Consider the following 14,787-nt stretch of genomic DNA (forward strand, 5'->3'; position numbering starts at 1 on the left):
ATATATTATATATATATATAAAATCTAAGTACTTTCCGAAGTCAGAGGAAATATGTATACCCTAATACTGAAAAGGTCAAAGGATATGAATATATTTCTTTTTAAAATGTCCTTTTATTTTTAAAAGTGTTTTTTTGTTTAGACAGGGTCTCTCTGTGTTGCCTAAACTGGTCTTGAACTCCTGGGCCCAGGCAGTCGTCCCACATCAGCCTCCCAAAGTGCTGGGATTACAGGTGTGAGTCACCACACCTCACCTGAACATGATATTTCTAAAAGAAGTGACGAATAGCCAGCAAATGAATGAATACACAATTTCACTATTAATGAAATTCAAATTAAAATGATTCACAATTTTTCACCTGTTAAATTGGCAAACGTGAAAGCAATTTTAATGCTTGGTGATAATAAGGGTGTGCATGTCTGAGGTGTTTGCTGGTTGGGAGGAACTGAATTTAAAACACCCTTTTTTTAGGACAATTTGGCTAGGTAGATATAAAAGGCCTTAAAAGTGAGCTTATCCTTTGATCCAGTAATGCCCCCCCCTTTTTTTTTCCCAAAGTGAAAATATTTTAATGTTTTCTTTTTCTGATTATGTAAATAATTCATGGTCATAAAAAATTCAAACTATAAAAAAGAGTTAACAAATTATGTAAAAATTACCCGACAGTCCTACCATTAGAGATAATACTATTAGTGTTTTGGGAGCATCCTTCCGTATCTCTCTGTCCATATGTAAACATCCATATGTACTTTTGCATAAATGGATTTACATGTTCTCTTTTCGATTATCAGCACTTTTTTTTTGGTAGTCTTAATATATTAGTCACTCCTCCCTACCTCATGGTATTTCTGTTGCTGTGGAATGACTATCTAAAATGGGACAAAGAATGTATGTGCTTTGAAATTATATAGGTACTCCTGTATTGCCTTCTAGAACCATGATGCCCAATATCATAGCCACTAACCATGTGTGGCTGTTTAACTTTAAACTAATTAAGGTGAAATAAAATAAAATCCAGCTCCTCAGTTGTGTTAGCCACATTTCAAGTAGTCAGAAGCCACATATGACCACTGGCTACCATAATGGACAGTGTAGATCAAAGGATATTTCCATAACTACAAAAGGATTTGTTGGATAGCATATGAAGTTATCAACTTTACTACTTGTTAGGTTTCTTTCTGAGAGCTAAGCATAGCATCATCATAGGTTATTGTTTTAATCATCATAGCATGTTCAGCATAGCATTCTAAAGATAGGCTTGGAAAAAAAAAATATGACTAAGTAATAGTGTTGCACTCTTGGTGTGTTCCAGATACTATGCTATGCACAGTGTTTTCATGTGGGCCATGTCATAAGCCCCACAGCAGCCCTGTCAGGTGAGTATTATTATGGTCCTCATTTTCAGATGGGGATATTGAAGCTGAGAAAGTTCAGTAACTTTCCCAAAGTTAGAGAGCTGGTAAGGATGGGGCTGTGACTTGAGCCCTGTCGTCTGCTGTCAAATACTGGCCTGGCCTGCCTCTTAGTGTTAGGCAGCTCACTGCTTGCCACCATATCCTCTGTTCTCTTTCTTCCTTTTCAGTTTCCTTACCCTGAATACTGTGTATCTACTGTGTAATTTAATTGGACATTTAAATTTTTTTCTTTTGTGAATTGCTGAGGCATATACTTTGCCCAATTTTACTAATAGTTTGATTTTAAAAATCGCACTGTAGGAGCTCTTTGTATTTTACAGCTGTTTCTAGGAATAATTCACAAGGAAGCAATAGAAATATTTATATAGAGATGTTCTTATTTATAATAGTGAAGAATTTGAATCACTTAAATGTCAAATAATAGGAAACTAGTTAGTTGAATCAAATATGTTCATAAGGAGAAATACTGTACAACTTTTACAAAATCATGTGATGAAAAAATATTACCCAATGTAGGGGAAGGTTAACAGTACATTTCTAAATGAAAAAGGCAGACTGCTGAACTGTATATATAGTGTAAATCTATTTGACTTTTTAAAAACTATAAATATGTGTATGCAGGGCCTAGGGAAAAAAACAGAAAAAGCCTCCGTTGCCTCAGAATAACAGGGATTATATTTTGGGGTATTGGGATTCCTAGTGTATTTTTTTTTTTATATATGAGGTTTTTTTTTTTTTCAGTCCCTAAGTTCACCTTGAACATATCTTACTTTATAATTAGGAAAAAAGAAAGATTGACTATATATATATGTATAGAAAAAAATGTTGCAAGTTTTCTAGAAAAAAGTCAGTTGTATTTTTTTGTAGTATGCATTTTGGGGCAGTTGGTATTAATATAACATTATGCTAGGCTCTGAGGGAAATTCAAAAAGAAAACAAACACCGCAGATACCATTTCAACAAATGTGGTATGATTAAGTTTTTGCTTTGTGTTAGACCTCATGCTGGGTGCGTAGGCTGCAGAGGTGAGCAAGAGAAGCTTCACAGTGCCTGGATCTAGTGCTTGCCTTCCAGGAACATACTGTTTAATTGATGAAATTAAGCCATACACAGATGAAAAGGTTGGTAAGGAACATATCCAATGACCACAAGAGACAGTTATAAAGTGCTGTCACATAACAGCTGGCAAGGTCCTACAGCATGTCAGTTGAGATATATGGTAGAATTCCTTGTAAATTTTAAGGGGCCAAAAGGATGTGGGCTGGTTGAAAGGAAAGGTTGATCCAAGCAAAGATACTGTCATGTACAAAGAAATCAAGAACTTTGTTTTGGGTTAGAAGGAGATCTAGCTATCTGTCTAGAACAGGGCTCCCTAACCTCGGGCTTAGGTTTAGGGGGATCTATGAGCCCTGAAACTATATATGAAATGTTATGTGCATGTGCCTTTTTCAAGTGGGACAGTCCATAACTTTCATCAGAGTCTAAAAGGGGATTTCGGCTCTGAAAAGGTTAATAACCTAAATGAATAATGAAAAGTTAGGTTGGTTTGGCTGGCCAGTGAGAGGATGGGTGGTAGTTGGGAGCCCTTCAGTGCCATATTGAAGAATTTAAAGTTGATGGAGTGAAAACAACATCACTTTTTAAACCCCTGAAGTTAAACTATATAACTGTTTCTGCTATTTACTCAGAGTGTAATCACTCAGAAGAGAGTAGCAGAAACAGTTACGTAGTTTAACCTTTTGGACATGATGATATTCTACCTGAGAGTTGTTCTGGCCAGCTTTGTTTGTTTCCCCTAATTTTTTGTCTTTATAGGAAATATTTCTTTGAGGACTCATCAGAGTCTGTGCAAACAAAGTCTGTCTCCATTTCTCCCCCTTTTATCATGACATCACTAGAAAGTAGTTTATAGTAGTAATGTCTTTGGAGAAAATAATAAACTATGAAGTCTCTTCTATCTAGGTGCTTTCATTATGTGTAACTGAGCAGGCCCTGACTAAGGAAAAAAAAGAAATTACATTCAAAGACAAAATAGAGACCAGTGTTTGGGCTGGGAAGAACAGAGATTTTATTCTTTAATTTTGAAGGTTGATCATTTGTTACTTTACCCAAGACTTAGTTGCAATTTTTAAATAGTATCTTACCTTGTTCTTTCCCTTTGAAAAAGGCAAGAAAGGTTAAACTCAAAGCTACCTGCACAAATTTCAGACCCATTTTGTCTGAGCTTTTTCGCATTTGTGAAGAAGTGATCAGACTCGACAGTAGAATTGGTGGGAGTATTTGAAAGTATGATATGGGTACAGTGTGAAATTGATTTCCAGCTTAATTAAATCTATTGTGAACTTGTTAGTGAAACAAATCTATGTGTTAATTGTTGACAAGGAGTTCCCCTCAACTCACTTTCATGGGGCTTTGTGTTATTCTCACTGCCCCCTCCCTTACCTACCATTCTAGTTGCTTACCCACTCATCCTTAGCATGGCAGGCTCGGCCATTCCTCATCAATGACATTATTTATCCTTTTAAAATATTCTAATCGCTCATATTTGCTCTCTATTTTGGACAGCAATGGAAGGAATTTCAGGAAAAAAAGTGTTACTCAAAATAAACATGAAGACAGTATTGAGAGGAGTAAAATGAAATAAATTTGCTAGAAGGAAAAAGAGAAAAATGCAAAGGAAGGAATGGAAGGCACAAGCCCAGTAACATGGTGGCACGGGTGTTATCTCCAGGTGAACAAGAAAGAACTTGTAGGCAACAGGGAATCTCATCTCCCATCCCACCCATATCCTTTCCACTCAGCCCTGCATTCTCTTCTGCGGGTTTGAAATGGCCCACATAGCCAATGTAGAGCTCTTCAGGAGATATTTTTACAGAAAATCCTGATCACATGGTCTCCGTTTGTTTATTCTCTTGCAGTTTTTTTTTTTTTGTTTGTTTGTTTGTTTTGTTTTTTTTTTTGTTTTTTTAAAGACAGAGTCTCACTTTGTCGCCCAGGCTGTAATGCAGTGGCACACTCGGCTTACTGCAACCTCCGCCTCCTGGGTTCAAGTGCTTCTCATGCCTAAGCCTCCTGAGTAGTTGGGATTATAGGCACTCACCCCCATGCCCAGCTAATTTTTGTATTTTTAGTAGAGATGGGGTTTCACAGTGTTGGCCAGGCTGGTCTCAAACTCCTGACCTCAGATGATCCACTAGCCTCTGCCTCCTAAAGTGCTGGCATTAGTGGCATGAGCCACTGTGCTCAGCCTATGTTTTACTTTTTTTAGAGATGGAGTCTCGCTGTGTTACCCAGGCTGGAGTGTAGTGGCATGATCATAGCTCACTACAGCCTTGAACTCCACTTACCATTTTTTTATCCTTAAAATTTCCGTGTCTCACTCTCTTGCCAACTATTCTCTTTCATTTGGTCCCTTGATTCACTCTAAACTCAAGCTCTGATAAAGCAGCTGATCAGTGAAGTGTCTGTGGTTACTAAAGTAGAAGTTAGAGGCAGAACAGTGGCAGAGAGCCCTGGAATCTGGCCCTTGGTAGGTGTTCCACAAATGTTCATTGAACAAATGAATAAGTGGAGCTAGGTTGTCTATGCCCTAGTCCCAGCTCTCTCGCATGCACTAGTGTTATATATATATGTGTGTGTGTGTGTGTATATATATATATATACACTGAGGCATAGGGAGATTTATATACTATGCCTCAGTTTACTCATCTGTAAAATGGGGAAGATCATTATAGGTTTGTAAATGAAATGAATTAATACTGACAAAATGCTTAAATTAGTCCTGGATCAAAGTAAGCTTTCAGTAAATTGTAAACTCTTACTTTCAAGCTCTCAGAACCAGAATACTTGAGATGTGGATAAAACATTACCTCTTAAGAGGTTTGTTAGGGAAAGTATAGCTGGAGTTAAAAATTTAACCTCTTAGAAAAGTCACTGTTCAAGCTACTGGTTTTCATCTCCACCATTCCCCCTAAATTGCCACTGCCTCACTGAATTAGACACACTTGACCACCTTCCTTCTTGGCCTAGTTTTTTTCTGGGATCGTCTGTAACACCAAATATTTCTCTAAACTCACTAAGCATCTCTTCTTAATCTCCATTACAAAATCCTTTTTGTTTACCTGTACTTATTTTTTTACTTTCATTTTGAAATAATTAGAAGTTCACGAGAAATTACAATAATAATATACTGGGAGGGCCCAAGTATCTAGTGTCCTTCAGTGGTAACATCTTGCGTAGCTATAGTTCAGTATCAAAACCAGGAAAAATGCATTGAGAAAACTGCAGTGCTTATTAAGATGTCATCAGTTTTATTTGTACGTGTGTGTGTGTGTGCGCGCCTATGCAATTTTGTCATGTTTAGCTCTATATAACCATCACTGGAACTGTTTCACTACCACATGGCTCCCTGTGCCACCTTTTTATAGCTGCAGCTTCTAATCTGTTCTCTATCTCTATAATTTTATAATTCAAAAATGTTGTCCACATGAATCTGTAACCATTTGGCTTGGCTTTCTCCATTCGGCATGATTCCCATGAGATCCATCCAAGTTGTTGAGATTATCGATAGTCCATTCCTTGTTATTGCTGCATTGCGTCCCATGGTACAGGTGTAGCATAGTTTGTTTAGCAGTTCACCCACTGAAGGCCATTTGAGTTGTTTCCAGTTTTTGGCTATTATGAATAAGGCTGTTATGAACATTTGTGCACACAGACATATATTGTGTGAACATAGGTTTTCATTTCTCTGGGGTAAATACTCAAGAGTGGAATTGTTGGATCATATGTTAAATGCATGCTTAGCTTTTTAAGAAACTGCCAAACTATCTTCCAGTGTAGCTGTACCATTTTATATTCCGACCAGCAGTATATGAGTAATATCATTTCTCCACAGCCTTGCCAGCATTTGGTGTTGATTTTACGTTTCACTTTAGTCATGCTGATGGGTGTGTAGTGATGTCTCATTGTGGTTTTAGTTCGCATTTCTCTACTGGCTAATGATGTAAAAACATCTTTTCGTGTACTTGTTTGCTATCTGTATTATCTTCTTTGGTGAAATGTCTGTCTTTTGCCTTCTCATATAGTTTGGATATTTGTTGCCTCCAAATTTCACGTTGAAATTGAATCCCTGGTATTAGTAGCAGGGCCTGGTGGGAAGTTTGGATCATGGGGAGGATGGCTCATAAATCATTTTTATAGTAGCAAGTTCTCACTATATTATTATTATGAGAATATACCATCCCCTCTTTGCTTTCTTCTTCTCTTACCGTGTGATGCCTGCTCCCATTGCCTTCTGCCATGAGTGGAAGCTTCCTGAGGCCCTCACTGGAAGCAGATGCTGATACCATGCTTCTTGTACAGTCTGGAGAACTGTGAGCCAAATCAGCTTCTTTTCTTTATAAATTACCCAGCTTCAGGTATTCCTTTATTGCGGTGCAAATGGATGAAAACAGTCTTTTTCTAATGGGATTATTATTTTACTGTTGAGTTTTAAGAGTCCTTTATATAGTCTAGATACTAGAGTTTTGCCAGAGATGTGGTTTGTAACTATTTTTTGTTCCCATTTTAGCATGTTATTCTTCCTCTTTGCTGTGTGTATTAGTTTCCTATGGCTGCTGTAACAAATTATCACAAACATGGTGGCTAGAAACAACACAAGTTTATTCTCTTATAGTTCTAGAGGCCAGAAGTCTGAAATTTTAGTGAGCCCCAATCAAGGTTTTGGCAGGACTGAATAACTTCTGGAATCTTGCCTTTTCCAGGTACTGAAGTGACATTTATGACCCATTCCTCCATCTTCAAAGCCAGCAGTGCAGCATTTTCAAATCTCTCTCTCTTTCCTTCCATTATCACTTCGCCTCTTGCCTTCTGTGTCAGACATCTCTCTTAGGAGGACATTTGTGATTACATTTAGGGCCCACCTGGATAATTTGGGATAATCTCTCCATCTCAAGATCCTCAACAAATATTTTTTGCATTAATAAATGATTTGTCTCTTCTGTGTACCTGGATCTCTGTGTAATTCTACAATTACCTTAAATAAAATTATCAGTATAATAATTGCCATAGCTACACTGGTAGTTAGCGTCTCCATCCTCCTTAACTGTCCATCTTCTTTCTGACTTTCTTCTCTATAGTAGCCTATGGTGCATTTGTCTATATTAACCAAACCTTGGGACTTTTCAAGCCTTTTGAACTTGCATAAACTGGACGTGCTTTAACCACTATCATAGAACTGGGACACAGCCGGCCTGTGGATAGTTCATAAAACCGTTCTGAATGCAGTCTTATTGCATCAGATACTGTCTCCTCACATCTCTCCATGCCCCATCTCTGACCCACCAACCAGGTGGAGAAAAGAGAGGTCCAGTTTGCTCCTGCCGTGGGCTTCTCCTTTCTCCTGTAATGGCCAAATGAAGAATAAGCGTCATTTCAGCATGGTTGGAGTAACTGAGGAAATCCTGTATGCCTTATGATAGGAAGTTGTCACTAATTAAATAAAGTAGAACTGGAAGTAAGAGACTAGTGCAGGAGACAGAAGCCACTGTTTTAACAATGCCTTCAACTTTGCGCTTTGTATGCCCTATAATGTGTATAAGTACCTGCACTTAAGTGAGATTCAAATCTTCCAAAGTGTCTTCAGGGCTGCCACAGTAAGGAATACCTTGCCTTTCCAGAAACAGCTGTACAGCAGTTATATTCTTTTGACTGCATTGAGTTGGAAACGAATGTACACTAGTCCAAGGGTTGTACTCTTCCCTTATTCTGATTCTCAGAGGCAATATCAGGTTATACCAAGGCGTAACCTGCCTGCTTAAACTCTCCGCCTGAAGGTAGAGTTAATTTTCCTAGGGTCCAGAGCTGCTATCATGAGGCAAGAAGAAAAATGAATGGCCTGTGATAAAGGGAACTTTGAAAATATAATAATTGGTTTGCCATTCCTGGGATGGTAGTCATGGAAGTGTTCCTAAACTTGTTTTTCTCATGGATTTTTTTCAGTTGAGGTATACTTTATATACAGTGAGGTGCACAGGTTGTAAATGTATCCTTCAATCCATTTTGAATAATGCAAACATCTCTGTAATCCATGTCTTTATCAAGATCCAGAAAGTTTTCACCACCTCAGAAAATTTTTTTGTGTACCTCCCCAATCAATCTGCACATCCTCCTCCATGAAGCAACCACTGTTCCAGTTTCTGTCATTGTAGTTTAATCTGTTGTAGTACTTTGTGCAAAAGGAATCATATAGTATGTGTGCTTTTGTGTGTGACTTCCTTTACTTAGCATGTCTATGAGGCTCGTCCATGTTGTCACAGTGTCAGTAGTTCCCTTTTATTGCCGACTAGTATTCCATTATATGAATAGGACACACTTTGTTTATCCATTTTCTTGTTGATGGCCACCTGTGCAGTTTCAGGTTTTGGCTATTAACATTCTTTTTCAAGGTTTTGGTTCTTTTTTAAGCTTTTTATTTTTTTTTAATTTTAATTTTAATTTTTTGTAGACACATATTCCCTTCTTTAAATACCCAGGAGTGGAATTTTGTTATAGACTGTGTGTGTGTTTACTTTTTAAATAAATTTTCGAAATGTTTCTTATAATGATTGTGCCATTTTACATAGAGTACTTCTAAACTCTTATTGTCTCACATAGAGTAGAAATTGTGGGACAGGGCAACATCCAGTCTGTTTACCTTTAGCTATTGGGACTCTAGAGGATAATTTCTATACTTTTTAGAGAAGCAAAGGAATTTCAGTGAGGAAAGAATTGTAATAAAGGATTTATAAATGTTATTTATTCGCTACCTTTTTGCAAATACGTATTCTATCTCTGAAAAGACACATAGACCCTGGCACTTTAAGAACAGTGGTCAGTCACAGTCTCCTTTGATCGCATCTATTTCCAGTGAGAAAAAATCAGGGGCTCTGGACCTATGAAGGGGATTTTTTTTGAGTCTCCCTTAACATGGACACAACACAGAACACAGGTACTAAATACCGTAATGGAACTATATTCCAGAAAAGGGAAAGCTGCACTTCTTTGTTTCAGTCTTTGTACATATGTATCCTGTTCATGCTGCATCTCTTTCTTTCCTATACTCTTTTCAAGTATGGAGTGTTACATCTTACATTTTCCACTTTGTGTTCCAGGCCAAAGAAGCCCTTGAAAATACTGAAGTTCCTGTTGGTTGCCTTATGGTCTACAAGAATGAAGTTGTAGGGAAGGGGAGAAATGAAGTTAACCAAACCAAAAATGTATGTGAGTTGAGCAGTATAATTGCAAGCATAGAATAGTGATGGGTGGACTGGAGAGAACTGACCACAGTTGGTATGAAGATGAGACTGAATATAGTCCCGTAACTGCCAGTGGTGGGTAGCTTTTCTTAATGTCTCTCTTTTTCAGTATCATTTTCTTCCTGATTTTGAAAGTGATACATGTTGATTTTTTTTATTGTGGAAAATTTCAGAACAATTTAATGAACCCATAAAATCTTAGTGAATAATTTTCTGTTTCGTAGAGTTTTACTCTAACGCTTGAGTGAAACCCAAGAGGGGATTTTATTTCATCAGAATATCATCATGGAAGAAACAAGTCTGTCTCTACTTTAAGCCAATCTAATATATGAAATTTTCATTTTACAAAATAGGTCAATTTAACTCATATTGCACTCCTTTTTTAGTACCTTTAAATAATATTTTCATCTTAGTACATTAAAAAAGTATCCTCAAATTATAGCTTTGGAGGGAGGTATGAAGATTATATAAAGGAAGCTATTTTTGTATCAGATAATTCAACAAACTAGGGTTTTCCACACCAGCTGCCTCTGTAGCTACATGTAGTATGTACATTTTAATAGCTTATATGACTTTTATTACGGTTAGGTTGGGAAGTTCATGGTTCAAGGCAGTGCTTCTTAAACGTGGTATCACAACAATGTGTCATGGTAAATATACTTGGGAAGTATAAGTAAACTACCAATTTTTGTGATTACAAAAATTCCTAGGTGGATTCAAAGATCACTTATACCTGTAATGCCATTCACACAGACTTTTGTCTTGTCGTGTGATTTTGGGAGCCAGACAATAAGCCGGTGTTGATACCAGTGCTATGAGAACTTTAAAGTTCATCTGTCAGTCACATCTGTTGAAAAGAAAACTGATATTTAGCAAAACACATGTAAAATAGGAATCCAGATTCGCAAATCTTTTATTTATTTTTGACCATAAAACAACAGGATTATATTTTAATACATAACTTCTGTACAACCAAAAAAATAAAACACCGCAGTAAAATAAACAGGAATAAACATGGTATTTCATTTGTAGTGCTTGACAAAATGCTCACATCCTTAATCAGAAATGAGCTCTTAGAAATCAGTAACAAAGAGACTAATATTACAAGGGAAGTGAAAATAAAAGGAACAGATGAAAATGAAATAAGTAACCAATAAGGCTGTACAAAGATGATCTAGCTTAACTTTAACAGAAGAAAAAAGCAATTTCTTTGCAACATTACATTATCCGTGATTTAAAATACTGATATCTAATGTTTGAACAGTTTTAGGAAATGGGAAACATTCAAACACTGGGAAAGCTTACATTGATTATAGGAAATTTACTCAAAATGTAGATTTTGCATATACTTCGCTTCAGCAGTTCCAATCAATAGGAACTGTTCCGACAAAGTAGTTGGACAATTTGGATTTATATATAACCATGTTCACTGCATAGAAAATCTGTAGTTAATATGTTAATATGTCAACCCCCCAAAAAACTTTTTTATCAATTTGCTTATGAAAAATAGTAGATTGAAGTGTAGAATTAGAAAGAAAAAAGGCACTTAAATAAAAATATAGTATTTCACAAAATTCTTTTCCTCTGAATTCTTGAAAAGACAGCTTTTAATGAATCAGTTTTAAATTTACCCTGTGATAAGTGAGAAGCATGAATATATGCGAGTCATACTTTTTATTTTTATTTATTTATTTACTATGGAAATGCTTTGATAGAGGTGAACATGGAGTGAGAACAGCAAGTGGCCACACGTACATGGCTATCACAGAACACATTGTGCGTAAATGAAGAATTCATACCGCCCCCACCCTTAACCCAGTAACAGAAGGCTCTAGGCCCCCTTTTCCTCGGTCCACTCCTCAAACTCTCCCTCCTCCTCAGCAGTGGCATCCTGGGACTGTTGGTACTCAGATACCAGGTCATTCATGTTGCTCTCGGCCTCAGAGAATTCCATCTCATTCCTGCCCTCGCCCGTGTACCAGTGCAGGAAGGCCTTGCACTTGAACATGGCTGTGAACTGCTCTGAGACGTGCCTGAGCAGCTCCTGGATGGCCATGTTGTTACTGACAAAGGTGGTGGACGTTTTTAGCCCTGGGGATGGGATGTCCCAGAAAGCTGTTTTCCCATTGTAGGGGATTCAGTCAGCAAAGTAGCTGCTGTTCTTGGTTTGGACATTAAGCATTTGCTCCTCTACCTCCCTCATGGACATGCGGCCCCTGAAAATGGCAGCCTCTGTTAGGTAGAGGCCATATTGGGGACCATAGGCAGCCATCATGCTCTTGGCATCAAACATCTGCTGGGGGAGTTCAGCCACTGTCAGGGCCTTCTTTGTTGTTTAAATGCTCATTTTGAAATACCTTTTTAAAATTTCAAATACAGAAAGTAGAAGCAGTTCTATTCTCATTTCTCTATGCAGGACTATTAAAATTTTGCCATATTCTTCCAGACAATTTTCTTTCATATAAATCATATAACAATATACAAATATATACAGTCTTTTAATTTTAACTCACATGTATAATAATTTCAAACAATGTTAAAATAATTACCATTATCATAACACTGAGCAGTATTATTTAACTGTCAGGATAGTCATTCCCATGTAGAATTAACATTTTTAAATTAGCTATTACCATTTCAGTTAGAAAAAACAGAAGCATGTACACATACCTCTGCAATTAGTTGATGTTTGTTGAAAAATGACATAATTTTAAATATCAATTTAAAATACTGTAAAACATACAAAATTTTTTTTTGAAAAAATGTTTTGAAGAATTTTAAAATGTTTTAGTTACATTCATGTTGACTCACAAAGCAGTTATTAAGAGGATATTAAAACATAAGTAATAAACAATACAGCAATTAATTAATGTATAGATACTTATTTAGGAGTAGAATTCTGTATTTTAAATCATGGTCATATTTTCCAGTTTGCATTTTGTGTATGATATCTTTAAGATGAGAACTTTGAATGTCCTAACAATATCCATCTAACCCCATCCAGTGACCGGGGTTTCTTCTATATGCTGAAATTAACCTGGGTTGATTTTGTTATTCTGTGTCATAAAGAAGATTACTCTATAACTATAGCATAGAAAGACTCTTGACCCCAAATGAGAAGACCTAAGTTCTGCATTTGGATCTGATACCACCACCACCACCCCGTCGCCACCACCACCTCCTCTCCCAGCTGTGTGTGATTAACACATGCCAGCTTGGCTTAGTTTCTTTTTCTTTAGTAGCAAAAGAGAGAGTTGACTGAGATGATTGAGTTCAGCAATTGTTTATTGAGAGCTGTAGGGAGATTTGATTCCATAATTTAAATCTGATTTTTTGAAAGCACCTAAGTTGGGGAAACCTTTTTTTTAAAACTCTCCATTTAGTTTTGGTGTGTAGCCAGGTTTGGGAACCTCTTCTCTAAAGTACCTTCCATCTCTGGTAATCAATTCTGTGACTCACCCATGTAGCCCCTTGGCCAGCTCCGCTCCCATCTGCCTGTAGCTTCCGTGGCATCTTGGGCCACTGTGCTAGCACTTTTCATACCCTGCCCTATCACACAGGTAAATGAGCCCCACCAGATTTTATGCTTGTTGAGGACAGAGACTTTTTATCCTACACAGAATTTATTTAGCCCAGTGACTTGTACATAGTTAGCACTCAGTGTAAATTATTGATAAATGCTATTCTCATGAATATTACAAATAATTACTCCATATAGAATCTATGATTCATTTTAAGCTATTTTAGTAAGGGAGAAAGAAAAGGAGACAAGAGCTAGCAGAGTACATGTATAGTATTATGTGGCACCATGCTTCATGTAATTCAGATTTATAAGGTGTATAAGTGTAGATACCAGTGTATACCATTTTACATATGGGAAATCTAGACTTACAGAAGTTGAGTAACTTGCCTAAGTCCACATAATTAGTAATGTCACTGTCAAGATTCAAATTTAAATGTAGTCAGTTCCTCATGCTTTGTGATCTCTCCTATCCTGTACTGCTTCCCATGAAGTGTCTGAAACCAATACCAAATCTCTTCTCTAGAGTCTTCCAGTATATAAAACTTCATTCCCCAAAAGTGTAAGAGATGACATTCCAGTAAACTTAATGTAGATTTGCTTGGAGTGAGATCAGTGACAGCCTTGAACATGTATTTGAAACTAGAGCACAAGCTTACGAAAATTTTGCTTCCCCTGAAATATTCAGAAACCGTACACTTTTTTTCTTTGCTTTTTAGACTTACCTTCTCCGTGGCAATTTAATTGAAAGAGTTTCCCCTAAGATACTTAGGTACTTAACTAAAAATGCAGCATGATTCCTTTGGCATCTCTGATTAGATATCTTTCGCAAGTGAGGTTATGGTACTTGAACTGGGGAACACATTGTCCCCTGCTAAGGGTGTCTTGAAACTGTATTCGTTAAAATATTGGCAGAAAGGATAGGTGCATATTTTGTACTTATTTTTTGTATATTTGTAAAATAGTAGTCACTTGAAGCAAACAGCATCAGTGCAAGCCCCTTTCTCTTTTCAGGCTACTCGACATGCAGAAATGGTGGCCATTGATCAGGTCCTCGATTGGTGTCGTCGAAGTGGCAAGAGTCCCTCTGAAGTATTTGAACACACTGTGTTATATGTCACTGTGGAGCCGTGCATTATGTGTGCAGCTGCTCTCCGCCTGATGAGTATCCTTTGACTTCATGAGTTAATGTCTTGTACCATTCATGTGAACAAGAGAGTGGCCTAAATATGAAAACACAGACTTAGGAAACACCTTGTAAAACGTAGTGTCTCTGGCCGGGTGCGGTGGCTCAAGCCTGTAATCCCAGCATTTTGGGAGGCCGAGACGGGTGGATCACGAGGTCAGGAGATCGAGACCATCCTGGCTAACACGGTGAAACCCCCGTCTCTACTAAAAATACAAACAATTAGCCGGGCAAGGTGGCGGCGCCTGTAGTCCCAGCTACTCGGGAGGCTGAGGCAGGAGAATGGTGGGAACCCGGGAGGCGGAGCTTGTAGTGAGCTGAGATCCGGCCACTGCACTCCAGCCTGGGCGACAGAGCAAGACTCCGTCTCA

At 37.5% G+C, this 14,787-nt stretch overlaps 1 protein-coding gene across 1 annotated transcript in view; it reads left to right on the forward strand.

Annotated features, from left to right (window-relative positions):
* ADAT2 (adenosine deaminase tRNA specific 2) overlaps positions 1 to 14,787 on the forward strand; it is a 26,997-nt gene that overhangs the window by 4,342 nt on the left and 7,868 nt on the right. Inside the window, exons 2-3 of the mRNA XM_017847617.1 lie at positions 9,567 to 9,671; positions 14,245 to 14,395. Of these exons, the coding sequence (XP_017703106.1) occupies positions 9,567 to 9,671; positions 14,245 to 14,395 (256 nt within the window). The remainder of the gene's footprint in view (positions 1 to 9,566; positions 9,672 to 14,244; positions 14,396 to 14,787) is intronic.

The sequence above is a fragment of the Rhinopithecus bieti genome, unplaced genomic scaffold (genome assembly GCF_001698545.2).
Source record: "Rhinopithecus bieti isolate Rb0 unplaced genomic scaffold, ASM169854v2 scaffold_29254, whole genome shotgun sequence".
NCBI lineage: Eukaryota > Metazoa > Chordata > Mammalia > Primates > Cercopithecidae > Rhinopithecus > Rhinopithecus bieti.